Source organism: Crocuta crocuta, unplaced genomic scaffold, assembly GCF_008692635.1.
Source record: "Crocuta crocuta isolate KB4526 unplaced genomic scaffold, BGI_CrCroc_1.0 scaffold26, whole genome shotgun sequence".
In the NCBI taxonomy this organism is placed as follows: Eukaryota; Metazoa; Chordata; class Mammalia; order Carnivora; family Hyaenidae; genus Crocuta; species Crocuta crocuta.
In genome coordinates, this window is record NW_027532249.1 from 14,435,627 (window position 1) to 14,451,016 (window position 15,390).

A 15,390-nucleotide genomic window follows, 5' to 3' on the forward strand; every position below is an offset into this window, starting at 1 on the left:
TCTTTCCAAGGCAGAAGGCCTCTAAAGCATTATCCAACACTTGGTGATTACTGGTGCTGAGTAAAAATCTTAGAGATGGATTCCACGGGGTCCCTCAATGGAGTCCATGACATGGCCAGAGACTGAGCAACATGGCAGATACGGTCTCTCTGCGAAGTAGGAAATGTGGTGCCAGATTCTGGGACTTGTTTTAAGAGGTAATCTTGGATTTTGCTGTGCCCCACCCAGGCTACAAGGGGTCTAAATGAGCTCTCATGGCATATGTTATTAAATACTGATTTGGGAACCACCCTCCAGCCCCACCAGTACAACCCTCACTCTACGATGACCTCTGGGACTCCAAGCTATCCATCTGCTGCTGTTTTGATTTTTAGTAGAGTCCAACCTCGGCTACTTCCACACAAGTGCACAGTCACACAGCAAAGACAAGCTTCGGTTCTCTACTGACATAGTCAGAAAGTCAAGTAGGAAACTGCAACCATGGGAAATACAAACCCAGCCCGGGCATACACGAGGGAACATGGGTGCTGGGTCCTTGCTGCTAGCCATCTGGTAACTCCCCTTTGCTGAGGATCTGTGGAAAATGGAAATGCTGCACTCTGCAGGCAGTTATTAACCACAAGCTCCACTAAGACACTAGGATCTTTGATAAGGAGCTTAACCGAGCTGACATCCTGTGTAAGGCTGTGAAGCCACCTAAGGAAGTGCAGGAGACAGAAGTGAAAAGGTCTCTGAGAATTTAGCAGGGGGACTGAAAGGGGACATGCCCACAGATCTGCGATGGATAGAACCCAGCATCACGCCAGCTCAAAGGACAATGGTGCCTAGTGGATCTCAAATTTCTATTGTTGGAGGGTCACTTCTTCCAGGGAATGAACCTTGAGAGTCTTTGACTTTACCCAGCTCTACAAGTCATTCCTCCTCCCCCTCGCAAAACGCAAAAGCATGAAGAATTCCATCAACAGATGAATGGATCAACAAATTATGGTATACATACAATGGAATATTATTCAGCCTTAAAGAGGAAGAAGATTCTATCACATTCAACAATTCTGAGGACATTATGTTAAGTGAAATAACCAGTCACAAAAGGACAAATACTGTATGATTCCACTTAAATGAGGTATCTGGAATAGGTAAATTCATTGAGATGGAAACTAGAACAGTGGTTAGGAGGGGTTGGGGAAGGAGGGCAGAACGGGGAGTTACTCTTTGTTCTGTTTGGGAAGATGGAAAAGTTCTGGAAACAGACGGTGGTCATGGTTGTACAACATTGTGAATGCACTTAATGCCACTGAATTGTATACTTAAAAATGGTTTAAAAATGATAAAATTTATATTATGCGTATTTTTTCACAAAAAAATTTTTTAAGTATGAAACAATGGCTTAGCTTTTAAGGAAACAGGGCTAAAGTAATGTTTAAAAGATTGTTATGAAGTAAATAATTCACATCAGAAATTACAAGATAATTATAGTCAGGGACATTGTAAACAGAGGAGGGGAGCCATGTTGATAGCACCAGTGGACCCCAATCTACAATCTGACAGTCGTTACCCACATTCTAGACCAATCTCTTGCCTCTGTGGAGGAATGAAGGGAACCATTAGGAATCAACATGCTTCATTGTTTAACTGAATATTAGAACTATCACAGGCCGTGTGAATTCAAGACACATATTTATTTTAATTTTTTAAAATTAACTCATTTTTTAAAATTTAAATCCAAGTTAGTTAACATATAGTGCAATAATGATTTCAGGAACTTAGTGATTCATCACTTACACGTAACACCCAGTGCTCTTCCCAACATGTCCTCCTTAATGCCCCTTGCCCATTTATCACCCCCCCCAACACTCTGCTAGCAACCCTAGGTTTGTTCTCTGCATTTAAAAGTCCTTATGGTTTGCCTTCCTCTCTGTTTTCATCTTACCTTTGCTTCCCTTCCCTTATGTTCATCTGTTTTGTATGTTAAATTCCATATATGAGTGAAATCATATGGTATTTGTCTTTCTCTGACTTATTTTGCTTAGCATAATACACTCTAGTTCCACCCACGTTGTTGCAAATGGCAAGATTACATTCTTTTTGATCACTGAGTAATATTCCATTGTGTGTATATGTATATAAATGAAGAGTGAATGATATATGTCTACAGATATATGTGCATATAAATGATGAGCAAATGAGATATATACATATATATGACACATCTTTATCTATTCATCTGTCAATGGACATGTGGGCTCTTTCCACACGATGGCTAGTGTCGATCGTGCTGCTATAGCAGTTAGTTTGCTGCTATAAACATGGGGGTGCAAGGGCACTTATTTGTTTAAATGAAGACCCAGTTCTCACTGAATCATCCACCATAACAATGGAGCATAAAGTAAGACCTCTGTTTAGTATCACATATAAAAGTATCTTCAAAAGTAAGTACCCTCATTTTATGAAGGTAAGGATGTTATACAGGTAATGACCCAGCTTATTATTCAGTAGGGCCGTCTACCTTGTCCATATAAACTTTGACTTCATTTGCTTTTCATTCTGTGCATCATTTAAGGTGAGGTGTGATGTTCTAGAAGAATCATAAGAATTTATCTAGGTGAGGCAGGAGTGGATAGCTAACTCAGATTATAATTTTGGCTAGAAAATGTCATGGTTTTGGAGACTTCTTTTAAATGTATTTGACAAGTTGTCTTAAGAGATTCATAACAACTATTATAATATAATGTGTGATCTGTACACACAAGGTCTACCTTGGATCAGAATTTGGCAGGGGACGGAGAGGGGGTATGTTATAAAGGATATTATTGAGAAAACTGGAAGAATATGAATTTGGTCTGTAGATGAGATAATAGTATTGCATCAATATTAATTTCCTCATTTTGATTACTGTACTATAGTTATGTAAGAAAATGTTCTTCCTCTTAGAAAATACACACTTATGAATTTAGAAGAGGCATTTTACTCTCAAATCTGCAACTTACTCTCCTATAGTTCAGAAAAAAATTCATATATATATATATAAATATACATATTCAGTATGCATATATACATAAACCTAAAGAGAAAATGATAGGAGAAGCACAGTAAAATAATGAGGAATATGGGGGGTGCCTGGGTGGCTCAGTTGGTTAAGTGGCCAACTTCAGCTCAGGTCATGTTCTCACAGTTTGTGGGTTCGAGCCCCGCGTCAGGCTGTGTGCTGACAGCTCAGAGCCTGGAGCCTGCTTCAGATTCTGTGTCTCCCTCTCTCCCTGATCCTCCCCTGCTCCTGCTGTCTCTATCTCTCTCTCAAAAATAAATAAAACATTTAAAAAATTTTTTTAATAAAAAAATAATGAGGAATATGAGTAAAGGATAAGGAAATTATTTGTACTATTTCAAACTCTTCTGTAAAGTAGTAAGTAACTTCAAAATTTTAAATTTACAAAAATTTTAAGTTGATTTAAAAACTCATTCATCAGAGCAGCTGGATGGCTCATTCGGTTAAGCATGACTTCAGCTCAGATCATGATCTTATGGTTCATGAGTTCACGTCCCACGTCAGTCTCTGTGCTCTGAGGTCTAAGAGCCTAAAGCCTGCTTCAGATTCTGCATCTCCCTCTCTCTCTGCCCCTCTTCCACCCACACTCTGTCTCTGTCTTTCGAAAATGAAAAATTTTTGAAAAAAAAAATTTTAATAAACAAAAAATAAAGAAGTAAAAATGCATTCATTGTCCTCCTATAAGCTAAAACAAAGCCCGATTAATACAGTGTTATAAGTTATGTATCTCGATAATTTTACTATTATATTAGTAACGTAACTAAGCAGGAAAATACTCCTTCAGTTCTATGTGATTATAAAAGCATTAAAATCTCAAGGTTCGAAGGGAACTAAGATATCGAGCAACTCAAGTAAACATCCATGTTTCCCAGTGTAACAGCAGAAGAGATTAAATAATGTGAAGAGAATGCAGGGTATGAATCATGAATCAAGTAAGAAGATGTTGTTCTACCTTGAACTGCTGTTGATCTCAGCCCAGCCCAGTTTCCATGACACATGAAGCAAAAGTCCTCCAATTAACGTCTGCCACCTGAAAAGGATAAAGGCCAATGTGAATTTAAGAGAGTCCCAAGGTCTCAAAAGCCATCCAGCCCTGGCCGACCCCCTGGCTGACACAAGTATATACATCTGAGCCTTCCTGCAACTCTTTTCTCCCAGTCTCTCCTAACCAGCATCCCAGACCCCTCCTTCCCAACCTGTATTATTCTCAAGTCCAGCTGGACCATTCAGTGCTAACATTGATAATCTTCTCTTCTTATTCTAGACTTTTCCTGAAAATTCTCACCCACAGTCCCCACTTCTCCCATCGCCCTTGCACTGACGATTTCCAAATCCCTATGCCCACCCAGATACCGCCACCCTGACACCCCGCAAGTGCCCAATGATAACTTGCCTAAAACATTACCCTGAACTCCCCTTCCTCATCCTGATCGTCTTCCTCTACTCCTAATCAGCCAAACCAGAGCCTACATGTCATCCTAGCTCTTCTCCAGTCACCTCCTTCATGTGCTCACAAAAGCCTATTGAACGTATCTCCATAACAGTTCTTGAGTGCCAAGTCTTCCCCATCTCTTCTGCCTCTGCCTAATGCAAGCTCCCATCGTGGCATGGCACACCTAAACCCCAGTTCCAGTCCCCAAACTGGTGTCCTTCTCCCTAGGATGGCTTCACAACATCCATTCTCTACCTGCAGCCAAAGGGCTTGTTCTAGAATGCAAACTTCACTTTGCCACTTGTTTTAAAAATGTTTGATTTGGGGCACCTGGATGGCTCAGTCGTTTAAGCATCTGACTTTAGCTCAGGTCATGATCTCACAGTTTTTGAGTTCTAGCCCTGCATGGGGCTCTGTGCTGTCATCACAGAGTCCGCTTCAGATCCTCTGTCCCCCTCTCTCTGCCCCTCCCCCACTTTCTCTCTCAAAAATAAACAAACATTTAAAATAAAACAAAAAGGCATCATTTCTTAAACACACACACACACACACACACAGAAAAACAAGGGTGCCTGGGTGGATCAGTCATTAAGCATCTGACTTTGGCTCAGGTCATGATCTCATGGTTCATGAGTTTGATTCCACATCAGGTGAGCTCAAGCCCCACTTTGGGTGAACACAAGCTTCACTTTGGGTGAGCACCAGCTCGTTGCGGTAAAAACACGAGTCCCGCTTTGAATGAGCCCCACTGTCTCTCTCTCTCCCTCTGCTCCTCCTGGGATTCTCTCTCTCTCTGCCCCTCACTCACTTGCACCCTCAATCTCTCTCTCTCAAAACACACACACACACACACACACAAAATAAAACAAAACAAAATCAGGTGACTGATTCCTCTCAGGTGGCCAGCTGCAGTTCCCAGCCTCTTTTCTGCCATAACTCACTTGGGATCACGTGAGACATTCTTCCTCTGCACGCAAAGTATAGTGGAGCACAGATTATAAAATAAGCATCCCTGGAGCACCTTGGTTTGGCTCAGGTGGTGATCTCACAGTTCATGGCCTCGAACCCTGCATCGGGCTCTGTGCTGACAGTGTGGAGCCTGCTTGGGATTCCCTTTCTCCCCTCTCTCTCTCTCTCAAAATAAATAAACCTAAAAATTAATTAATTAATTAATTAATTAAGCGCCCCTGCCTCTCCCACTGCACAAAGCAGACTTCAAAATGAGTGAGTGGGTACTGCAGGCAATAACTTCACCCTGTTTCACTCTAATTGCTTTATTTTAGGTGAATCATTCAGAGTTCAAAACCTTATTTTTAGTTATGACTTGAGACACCTCACCACGGAAGTGATTACAACACACCCCCGTGTTGGAAAACAACAGTTGAGAACTGCTGGCCTACGGGATAAAGTCACTTGCAAGTGACACACAAGCCTTCCTGGACCCGCACCCACCCCTCTCCAGGATCAGCTCCCATCCACCCACACGGGCAGCTACATTCCAGCCATAGTGAACAGACAACGGCCTCAGGAATGTGCCAGGTCATTTATAATTCTAGGAGCCTCCACGCGCTGCCCTCTTGACCCACCGTGTTCTCCCACCACCCTGTGAACATCTGCTCACCCTCTAAGATCCAGTTTTATGCCTCCTTTGTGAAACCTCTACTGACCCGGCCAAGTAGAGCAGATGGATATGGGTCATGCCCTCCAACAGTGTGACCTGGAGCAATGGCACTCAACCGTATGGCTCTTCCCCCAAGGGGACACCTGGCAGTATCTGGAGGCATTTTTGGTTGTCATAACAGGGGGTGTAGGAGGGGAGGGTTGCTAACTGCCATCTGGTAAGTTGTAGCCAGGGATGCTGCGAACATCCTACCATGTGCAGGACCAGCCCCCATGACAAAGGATTACCCAGCTCAAAATGTCAATAGTCATTTGAGAGATGACAGTGGCGGGGGAGGGGGGGAGCCAAGCAATTTGGATGAAGATGGTGGACAGATTCTGAAGATGTTTAGGAGGTCCTGGTGGTTAACCTGCTGTTGGGGAAAAAGGAGACAAAGGAATCAAGAATAATGCACAGATTTCTGGATAGAGGCTTCCATTCACTCAAGTACATTTAAGGGATAGGCAGGAGAAAAGAGAAAGCTCCATCAGGGCAGGGATCTTTCTTGTCTCCAGTGATGTATCCCAAGTGTCTAAAACAGTGCCTGGCACATAGTACGAACCCAGCAAAGATCTGTGGAATGAGTTACTCTACCCTACCGTGTACCTGCTATGTGCCAGGCATTGCTCGAGGCACTGGGGGCTCTCCAGTGACAAAACAGATTTTAGAAAAACTCTCCCATTTGCAGACCTTACAATTGGCTGGAGGAGGTGCATTCCGTCTGACCCACCCCCAGACACACAGAGGAAAAGGCAATGCAGATGGAGAGATCCTCCTTTCCTACCTAAGTTCCCTAAGTATCTCCACCTGGAGAGAACAGCAAGCCCGTCGGGACCAGAAAGCGATTCCTATTCACCAAAAGAGAAAACAACCTCCCAGCTTTACTGACTGAAATACAGCAGTCACCCCTTACCTGTGGGGGGGGGTGTTCTAAGACCCCCCCGTGGCCGCCTGAAGCCGGCAGGTAGCACTGAACCACATACATACTACGTTTTTCCTATACGTACATACCTATGACAAAGTTTAACTTATAAACCAGGCACAGCAGGAGATTAGCAACAATAGCCAATAATAAAATAGAACAGTTATAACAATATACTGTAATAAAAGCTCTGTGAATGTGGCCTCTCTCTCTAACTATCTGTATTCACTCTTCTTCTAGTGATGCTATGGGGTGACAAATGCCTAGCTGGAGTGGCTCAGTTGGTTAAGCGTCCAACTCTTGATTTTGGCTCAGATCATGCTCTCACAGTTTCATGGGTACAAGCCCCATGCCGGGCTCTGTACTGGCAGTGCTGGGCCTGCTTGGGATTCTCTCTCTCCCCCCATCTCTCTCTCTCTGCCCTTCTCCCATTCTTATGCTCTCTCTCTCTCTAAATAAACAATTTTAAAAATAAAAAATAAATAGGGGAGGCTGGGTGGCTCAGTCGGTTAAGCGTCCAACTTCAGCTCAGGTCATGATCTCACGGTTCGCAGGTTTGAGCCCCTCGTTGGGCTCTGTGCTGACAGCGCAGAGACTGGAGCCTGCTTCAGATTCTGTATCTCCCTCTCTCTCTGACCCTCCCCTGCTCACTCTCTCTCTCTCTCTCTCTCTCAGAAATAAATAAAACATTAAAAAAATTAAAAATAAAAATAAATAAATAAAAATGCTTGGTGTCACAGAGCTGCAATGTTTCGCATTATGTCTCAGTACATATTTCACTTACATACATGCAAGTAAACCTCTCAGGTAAATTCCTAGAACCGGAATTGCTGAACTGAAGGATTCAAACTGTTGCAATTTAGTTACAAATGGCCAAAGTGCCACTCACAGATACCGTACCAATGTGTCACCCCATCATCAATGTATGAGAGCACCTGCTTTCTACATCTTCACCAGGACTGGTACCAAATTTTGAAATTTTATTTGGCAACCCTTACAGGTAAAGTATGATTTTTCAATATTGTTTTTAATTACATTTTTCTTACAAGTGAAGAGTATCCTTTTTATATGTTCAAGAGTCATTTGTAAATAGGGATTTGGGGGTTTTGATATTAAAATCTAGCTTTGGGGCACTAAGATTGCATCACTGCCACTTTGGGGAAATTATTGCTCTTTTATTCATAGTGAATATTGCATGGCCATTTGAGAAGAAGGTGTAATCTCTATTTTCAAGATGCAGTAGTGTTTGATATTTATTAATTGTATTATTTTGCTTTCAGGTACACATATATGTATATACACACTTTTTAATATATAAAATATTATATGTCCTTTTTATATTTTCGTTTGTCCAATTGCATTGTCATGGAAAAACAGTAACTTTGTCTCCTGTTACTTGTGTGTTTCTATATATCCCTAGCATTTCTGCAGTTTTTGTTTGACAAATAATGAGGGCCTATTATTTGGCTGCTAGAGATTCATCACTACTTTATTTTTGTTTTGAACTGCATGCTCCAGCATTATGTGTCTTTTCATTTTTACTAAATGCATTATAACACATCTTTGTTTGCTTAGTGACTTTTGTCCTGAACCTTGTCTCACAAAGATCACAACTTCTACTTTTTGTTTTATATTTGTGTAATATTAAAAAAAAGAAAGAAAAAAGAGGGATGGTGTGCTCTATGACATATTCAAATGCTAGAATAATTAATTTAGGGGCACTTGGGTGGCTCAGTCAGTTAAGCGTCCAACTTCAGCTCAGGTCATGATCTCACTGTTCGTGGGTTTGAGCCCTGCGTCCGCTCTGTGCTGATAGCTCAGAGCCTGGAGGCTGCTTCAGATCCTGTGTCTCCCTCTCTCTCTGACCCTCCCCTGTTTATGCTCTATCTGTCTCTCAAAAATAAATACATGTTTAAAAAAATTATAATTAGGGGCACCTGGGTGGCTCAGTTGGTTAAGCGTCTGACTTTGGCTCAGGTCATGATTTCACAGTTCGTGGGTTTGAGCCCCGTGTCAGGCTCTGTGCTGACAGTTCAGAGCCTGAAGGCTCACTTCAGATTCTGTGTCTCCCTCTCTCTCTCCCCTCCCCCTCCCAGAGCATGAGCTCTGTCTCTCTCTCTCTCTTAAAAATAAATAAATATTTAAAAAAAATTTTTAATTTATAATCAAAACAACTTAGCACTAGCCCCTTTTCATAAAAGTTGATAAAGACTCAAAAATAGACCCTAGAAAAATAACTTTATATGTGGTATTAACAACCCACAGGTAAAAGGAAGGATTATACAATCAAATATAAAATACAGGGCTAGTATGTACATTGTCTGTCTGGCTCAGTTGGTGGAGCATGCGACTTTTGATCTTGGGGCTGTGAGTTTGAGCCCCATGTTGGGCACTGAGATTACTTTAAAAAAACAGTGCTAATAGAAATGAAACTAGGGGACAGATGATTTCTTCACATTGTATCACACATTTAAATAAATGGGCAATGATTAAGAATTGAATAAAGTTTTAATGCAATGTAGATGAATATCTGCATGGGCTTGTGATGGAGAAGAATAAACATGAAAGTAATGGTACCAATCACAATCATTAATATATTTGTCTATATAAAAATAAAACAATTTAAAAAAAAGCTTGAGTGAGGATGAGGTGGGGAAAGGAAAGGAAATGTGAATGTCAGAGTACTCAGTGCTGCTTCTACAACATCTCAACTTTTGACCCAGCTCCACACCACTTTTTCCTTCCATCTTCTTTCTAATAATGGCATCCTGCGATCATAAGACCACATGCTAGATTTATCTGTAGTTCTCTCTGTTGCTTCATTCCTATGTTTAAGCAATAAATTCTCCATGATGTCACTTAAAATCTATTTGAATAATCAAAAATAATTATGAACAAAATAAAAAGGCAAAGGACAAACAAATAGCAAAAAAAGAAATTTCTAACAAACATGATGGACAAGTGGTTGGCATTCTTCAAATATAAAGAAGTCATTAAAATAAGAAGAAAAATACTAAACCCCAGTAAAAATAAAGGCACAAATAGACAATTCACTGATAAAAGGGATATAAGTGGATAGCAAACATAAGAAAACTGCCCAACTTCGTGAATAATCTAAGAAATGATAAGATACAATGTGATACCATTTGGGACTCATGAAGTCAGCAGAGAGAGGAAAAAAGAATCATGGTTTGAGTACTTTATTCTAGAAACTTTCACATACAGGATGAGTGACAACGTAAATTGGTAAAACATTTCTGGAAAAGAACTTAACATTCAAGAGGAATATTTACGGAGTTCATATTCTTTAACCCAAATTTCTTATATAGGAATCTATCCCAAAGAAATAGCTAAAAGTTTGACAAACTTGAATACAAAAGCATGTTTGATAACATTATTTTTATACCCCCCCAAATGGAACAGAATTTAATGTCCATTAATAGGATGGCTAAATAAATTACAGTATATCTGTTTGATAAAAAAAAAAATCTGTGTAGTCATTAAAATATTTTAAAGAACACTTTAATGATGCATGTCCCACATATATGTATTAAGAGCATAAAAGATACTCACCCTTGGAATAATGTAGGGTAGGTAAATTTCAAAACAGACAGGACATACTGAAAAACAAATAGCATATTAATGGAGATTTTCAAATTCTAGAGAATTGCTACACTGCATAATCAAAGAAAGCCCTATTGAAAAAATGTAAGTACACTCAAGTTTCAAAAAGGCTTTTATCCTTCCCCCCAAAATCACACATGGGGCAAAAAACCCTTTAGTATAACCTTCTAAGTCATACTGAAAAAGAGTTGGTCTGTTTTTCTCCAGGGTCACCGGAAGCCTAACCACCTCTCCGTAGGGAATAGAACTGGTATCATCAGCAAATTAGGCCGCAGCTAATTAGCAGCTGGGTTGGTGCTGTGGTCACCCAACCACCCAGCAACTTCCCGGGCCCCAGGGGTGTCAGGTTGGAACTGCAGCCATTTGAGAAAACCAGACAAATCTGTGGACGCACTCTCTTTTCTCAAGAGGCTACCCACTTTATCTACTGTCCGATTTATCTAAAACTCCAACCCCCTTCTTTGTTTCTCTTCAAGCAAGAACTGCATTCTAGTGTTTATTTCCTTTGTTTTCCTTCCATTTGGGGGCCTTTGGCTTTTGCATTCTAAAGGTGGTTGCTTTTGTTTTTTGTTTTTATACTACTGCTACTGAGGCATCATAATTTCCCCTGTGCTTTTGCATTTTAAGGATTTTTTTGAAACCAACTTGGCTAAGGTCAACTTGTTTTTCTTTCATGTCTTTTGTAACACTTCATGAATGAGGGGATTGTGTTTTGTCTTCCTGGGTATCTTTTCCTATTTTTCTACTGTTGAACGCTAAGACTTTTTGTAAAGTTTCAAAACCATTAAAGGCTTTAGGCTAAGACTCTACTGATTCTTCACATGATGTAAAAATAGAGTGGACTGGAGTTAGGCAAATTTACATACCTATTCTTTCCCATGGATTAACCTATACAGAGGCCTCCTAGCGTGAGCGCCTAAATGTCACAATTACAGCAAATTGCCTGTGCTCTTCCCCCAAAGTCTGTTTATTCACATAGATCAATGGGCTCCTCCCCACTTTTCCCTGATATTTTCATCCTAAAACAGAGAAAGGATTAATAAGTGAGCATCCGGGCCATTTGCTCTATCACCCTTAACAACCCTCTCAAAGATAGTAAATATTTATTTAGTTTATTGTATGCTGGGCTTTGTCCTACATCTTGGGGGGAGACAGAAAATGCTGAAGCTCTTACCTCACCTTGCTAAAGAAGAATGAGAACAGTGAAAAATGAAATGTCTGACAAATGGAATCTAAGTCCTAATATGCATTCTTTCAGCAGTTCCTCAGGCCACTGGAAAGGATTGCTCGGAGCAAGGTTATTTGGTGGAGCAGCAGTGAGTGCTTCTCATGGAAAAAGATGGAGTAATATGGGAGCCTTCGAAAGGAAAACAGATGTGGACTTTGTCCCCAGGCTGACAGCTGAATAGCTGTGAGGGGACGAAGGGCCAGTGGCTGCCCGGGCCCTAAGCCTGGTTACTGCCAGGACCTCTGGCAAGCTGGAGGAACACGCCACCCAGACGGGGTCAGGAGAGCCAAAACACTTGCTGTTCAAACTAAAATGGACTGTTCTTTTAACACACGAAGGTGCTGAGCCTAAAATAGACAAGAGGTTTTTTTTCAATAAATTTTCTTTTTTGTCAATACAGAGGGAAATAGTTCGAGGAAATAACTACACTGAAAATAGGAAAATTTTAAAAATTAGCATCGGGGCACCTGGATGGCTTAGTCGGTTAAGCACCTGACTTCTCAGGTCATGATCTCAGGGTTCGTGGGTTCAAGCCCTGCATTGGGTTCTCTGCTGTCAGCACAGAGCCTGCTTCAGGTCTTCTGCCTCCCTCTCTCCCTGCCCCTCCCCTGGTTATTTTCTGTCTCTCTCAAAAATAAGTAAACATTAAAAAAGAAAATAGTTTTAGAGTCTTCTAAAAACTGGAAACGTGGGTCCTATCTGTAAACACAAAATAATGTTCACTAATTCAAAAGAAAAAATCATTTGGCAGAGACTATATGCTGGGGGGGCTCACTGCACACTTCCTTTCTCATTTGGCCCCTACTTGGTCCAAGCTAACCTGTCATGGCTGCCAGAAAGAAGCAGACTGTCCTATTTGAAACAATGGCATCATCTAAGAATTACACAGTCCCTACCATCTTCCCATTATGAAAGACTACCTCTCCCACCCCTACCCGGGCCTCACATCTGCTTGCAGCTCCTCTCGACTCCCCTTCTATCCCCTTTGTACAATCTCCTCACCTCCCCTTCTCTCTGCCCTTCTGCTGTTACTCTTCTGCTTTTGATCTACTCCAATGCTCCCAAGAGCCCTAAACCAAAGCACTCCAAACCTTCATCGAAAATGGAAAAGTATTTATTGTTTGGGAATCTACACTTTTTATTACTTGGGTTAGATATTCCTAGGGACAAGACAGTTTGGTTTCTTTTTATCTAGCACCTTGAGGCATGATGCACATAGAAGGTACTCAATCTTTATAACATTGATTATAAAATGGTGAGGGACCCCAATAAATATGAAAATAATGCCACAGATGCAAATGTGCATCCAGAGGGGGTATACATTTCTGTGAATTAAGTGTTATCTGCCTGCTGGATTGTTTTGCTTACTCTGTTTTTTTTAACCAATGCCCGGCTCATGGGTTTTCATAAAGACTTGTCATTCTTTCCCTTCTGATGATTATATAGAAATAAAAGGAAGGTCATTTTGTTTTTAAGTAAAATACTCTCAATATGTTCATCAAGTTAGCTAGACAAATTAGAACAGTTGAATGAAAAGGCCAGGATTTCACAAATCCACATATTCTGGAAAAGGCGCTCAAATAAATCTTTTAGTTTAGTTTTCCATGAGGAAGAAACAAATCTGTTAAAAGCTAAAAATTACTGTGTCACACCATATGCAAAAGATTGTCTTTCCTTCCTTCCGTTTCTTCTAGAGTAATTACCACTTACCTTATTTACCATGATATTGGGCACTTGGCCAGCCAACTCAGTAATATTGTTTTGATTAATCCTCAGAACCAATGACCTTTTGAAAAGGACTTGTTAACCCTATCTTAAAGTAAAAAAAAAAAAAACTTGGGTTTTGAGAAATTTGAGTCCCAAAGACCAAGTTAAGTGGAGCCAGGATGCAAACCCATCCCTGTCTCCCGGGAAGGCAGTATTAATGGATCTTCAAACACCCATCACCAGAACTAAAAATCTACTGGACAGGAGGAATGATTCTGGCAGGGTTCTGGTGTATCGTCTGAGTATTCTGAAGACAGTCCTCACATTAAGAAAGAAGGTATAAGGAAATGCTATTGGTTAATAATCCTTTTCCAGAAAGCAAGAGAGGTTTGGGTTTTGAGTGGGGTGGGCAGTGGAGACCCTACAGTGGGGGAAGGTGGTTCTGGGCCTCGTATCTCACCACTTTGTCTTGGTGTCCAGCCCAATGTCTGTAACAAGAGGGGATGCCCCACTCTGGCCCACAAAGGTCTGATATTTCCCTGCATGGTACTGAATCCAAGGCCAGCTTCTCCCTCCTAACAAAATAAAAACATGGCACCACTGCTTTTCTGGCTTTTCATTATAAAGTTTCATAATGTTACTTTAAATAAAATTAACTTTATATTTTATTTTTAAAAATAATTCCACAGGGGCACCTGGGTGGCTTAGTCGGTTAAGCGTCCGACTTTCGCTTAGGTCATGATCTCGCGGTTCGTGGGTTCGAGCCCCGCGTTGGGCTCTGTGCTGACTGCCAGCTCAGAGCCTGGAGCCTGTTTCAGTCTGTGACTCCCTCTCTCTCTGACCCTCCCCTGCTCACGCTGTCTCTCTCTCTCTCTCCCCTAGAAATAAATAAAACATTAAAAAAATAATAATAATAATTCCACAAAAACCTCTTGGATATAGTGAAAATGTCTGGGACAGAGACATACTTTAAAAAAGATTGGCAGGGGCACCTGGGTGGCTCAATGGGTTAAGCCTCTGACTTTCGCTCATGTCATGATCTCAGGGTTCATAGATCGAGACCCACAATGGGCTCTGTCTGTGCTGATGGCTCAGAGCCTGGAGCCTGCTTCAGATTCTGTCTCCCCCTCTCTCTGCCCCTCCTCTGCTCTGGCTCTGTCTCTCTCTCTCAATAATAAATAAACATTAAAAAAAAAAAAGGATTGGCAATCAGTGGTGTGAGGGAATGATGGACATGGAAATGGATTGATCTCTTCTATTTAAAAGGTTGGGGGGCACCTGGGTGGCTCAGTTGGTTAAGCGTCCGACTTCGGCTCGGGTCATGATCTCATGGTTCGTGGGTTCGAGCCCCGTGTCGGGCTCTGTGCTGACAGCTCAGAGCCTGGAGCCTGCTTCAGATTCTGTGTCTCTCTCTCTCTGCCCCTCTCCCCTTCATGTTGTTTCTCTCTCTGTCTCAATAATAAATAAACATAAAAAGTTACAAAATAAAATAAAAAATAAAAGGTTGGGGAGGTGGGGGGTGTGCATGTCTGACTCAGTTGGAAAAACTGACTCCAGCTAAGGGTAGTGAGTTGAGTCCCATGTTGGGTGTAGAGATTATTAAATAAAACTTTAAGAATAAAAAAAAAATAAAAGCTTCTGGAACTTTGTGGGTTTCTAGGACAGGGGCATGTTTCAGAAAAGAAGGCAGGTTATGTCAGATTTCTTCTACTCTTCCTTCCGCGAGAGAACAAGAGCCAATTGCTTTCTTTCCCTGAAAAGTAGTAGGCAC

General features: G+C 41.2%; 1 protein-coding gene across 6 annotated transcripts in view; it reads right to left on the bottom strand.

The window, feature by feature from the left end:
• SLC35D4 (solute carrier family 35 member D4) overlaps positions 1–15,390 on the bottom strand; it is a 119,687-nt gene that overhangs the window by 103,814 nt on the left and 483 nt on the right. For all 6 annotated transcript variants that reach the window (XR_013338542.1, XR_013338543.1, XM_077778207.1 and 3 more), the window contains exons 2-3: positions 10,634–10,680; positions 3,999–4,076 (exon numbers count right to left, since the gene is read on the bottom strand). Coding sequence is in view for 4 of the 6 variants with exons in the window: in XM_077778207.1 (XP_077634333.1) it covers positions 3,999–4,076; positions 10,634–10,680 (125 nt within the window). In the remaining 2 variants the exon portion in view is untranslated. The remainder of the gene's footprint in view (positions 1–3,998; positions 4,077–10,633; positions 10,681–15,390) is intronic.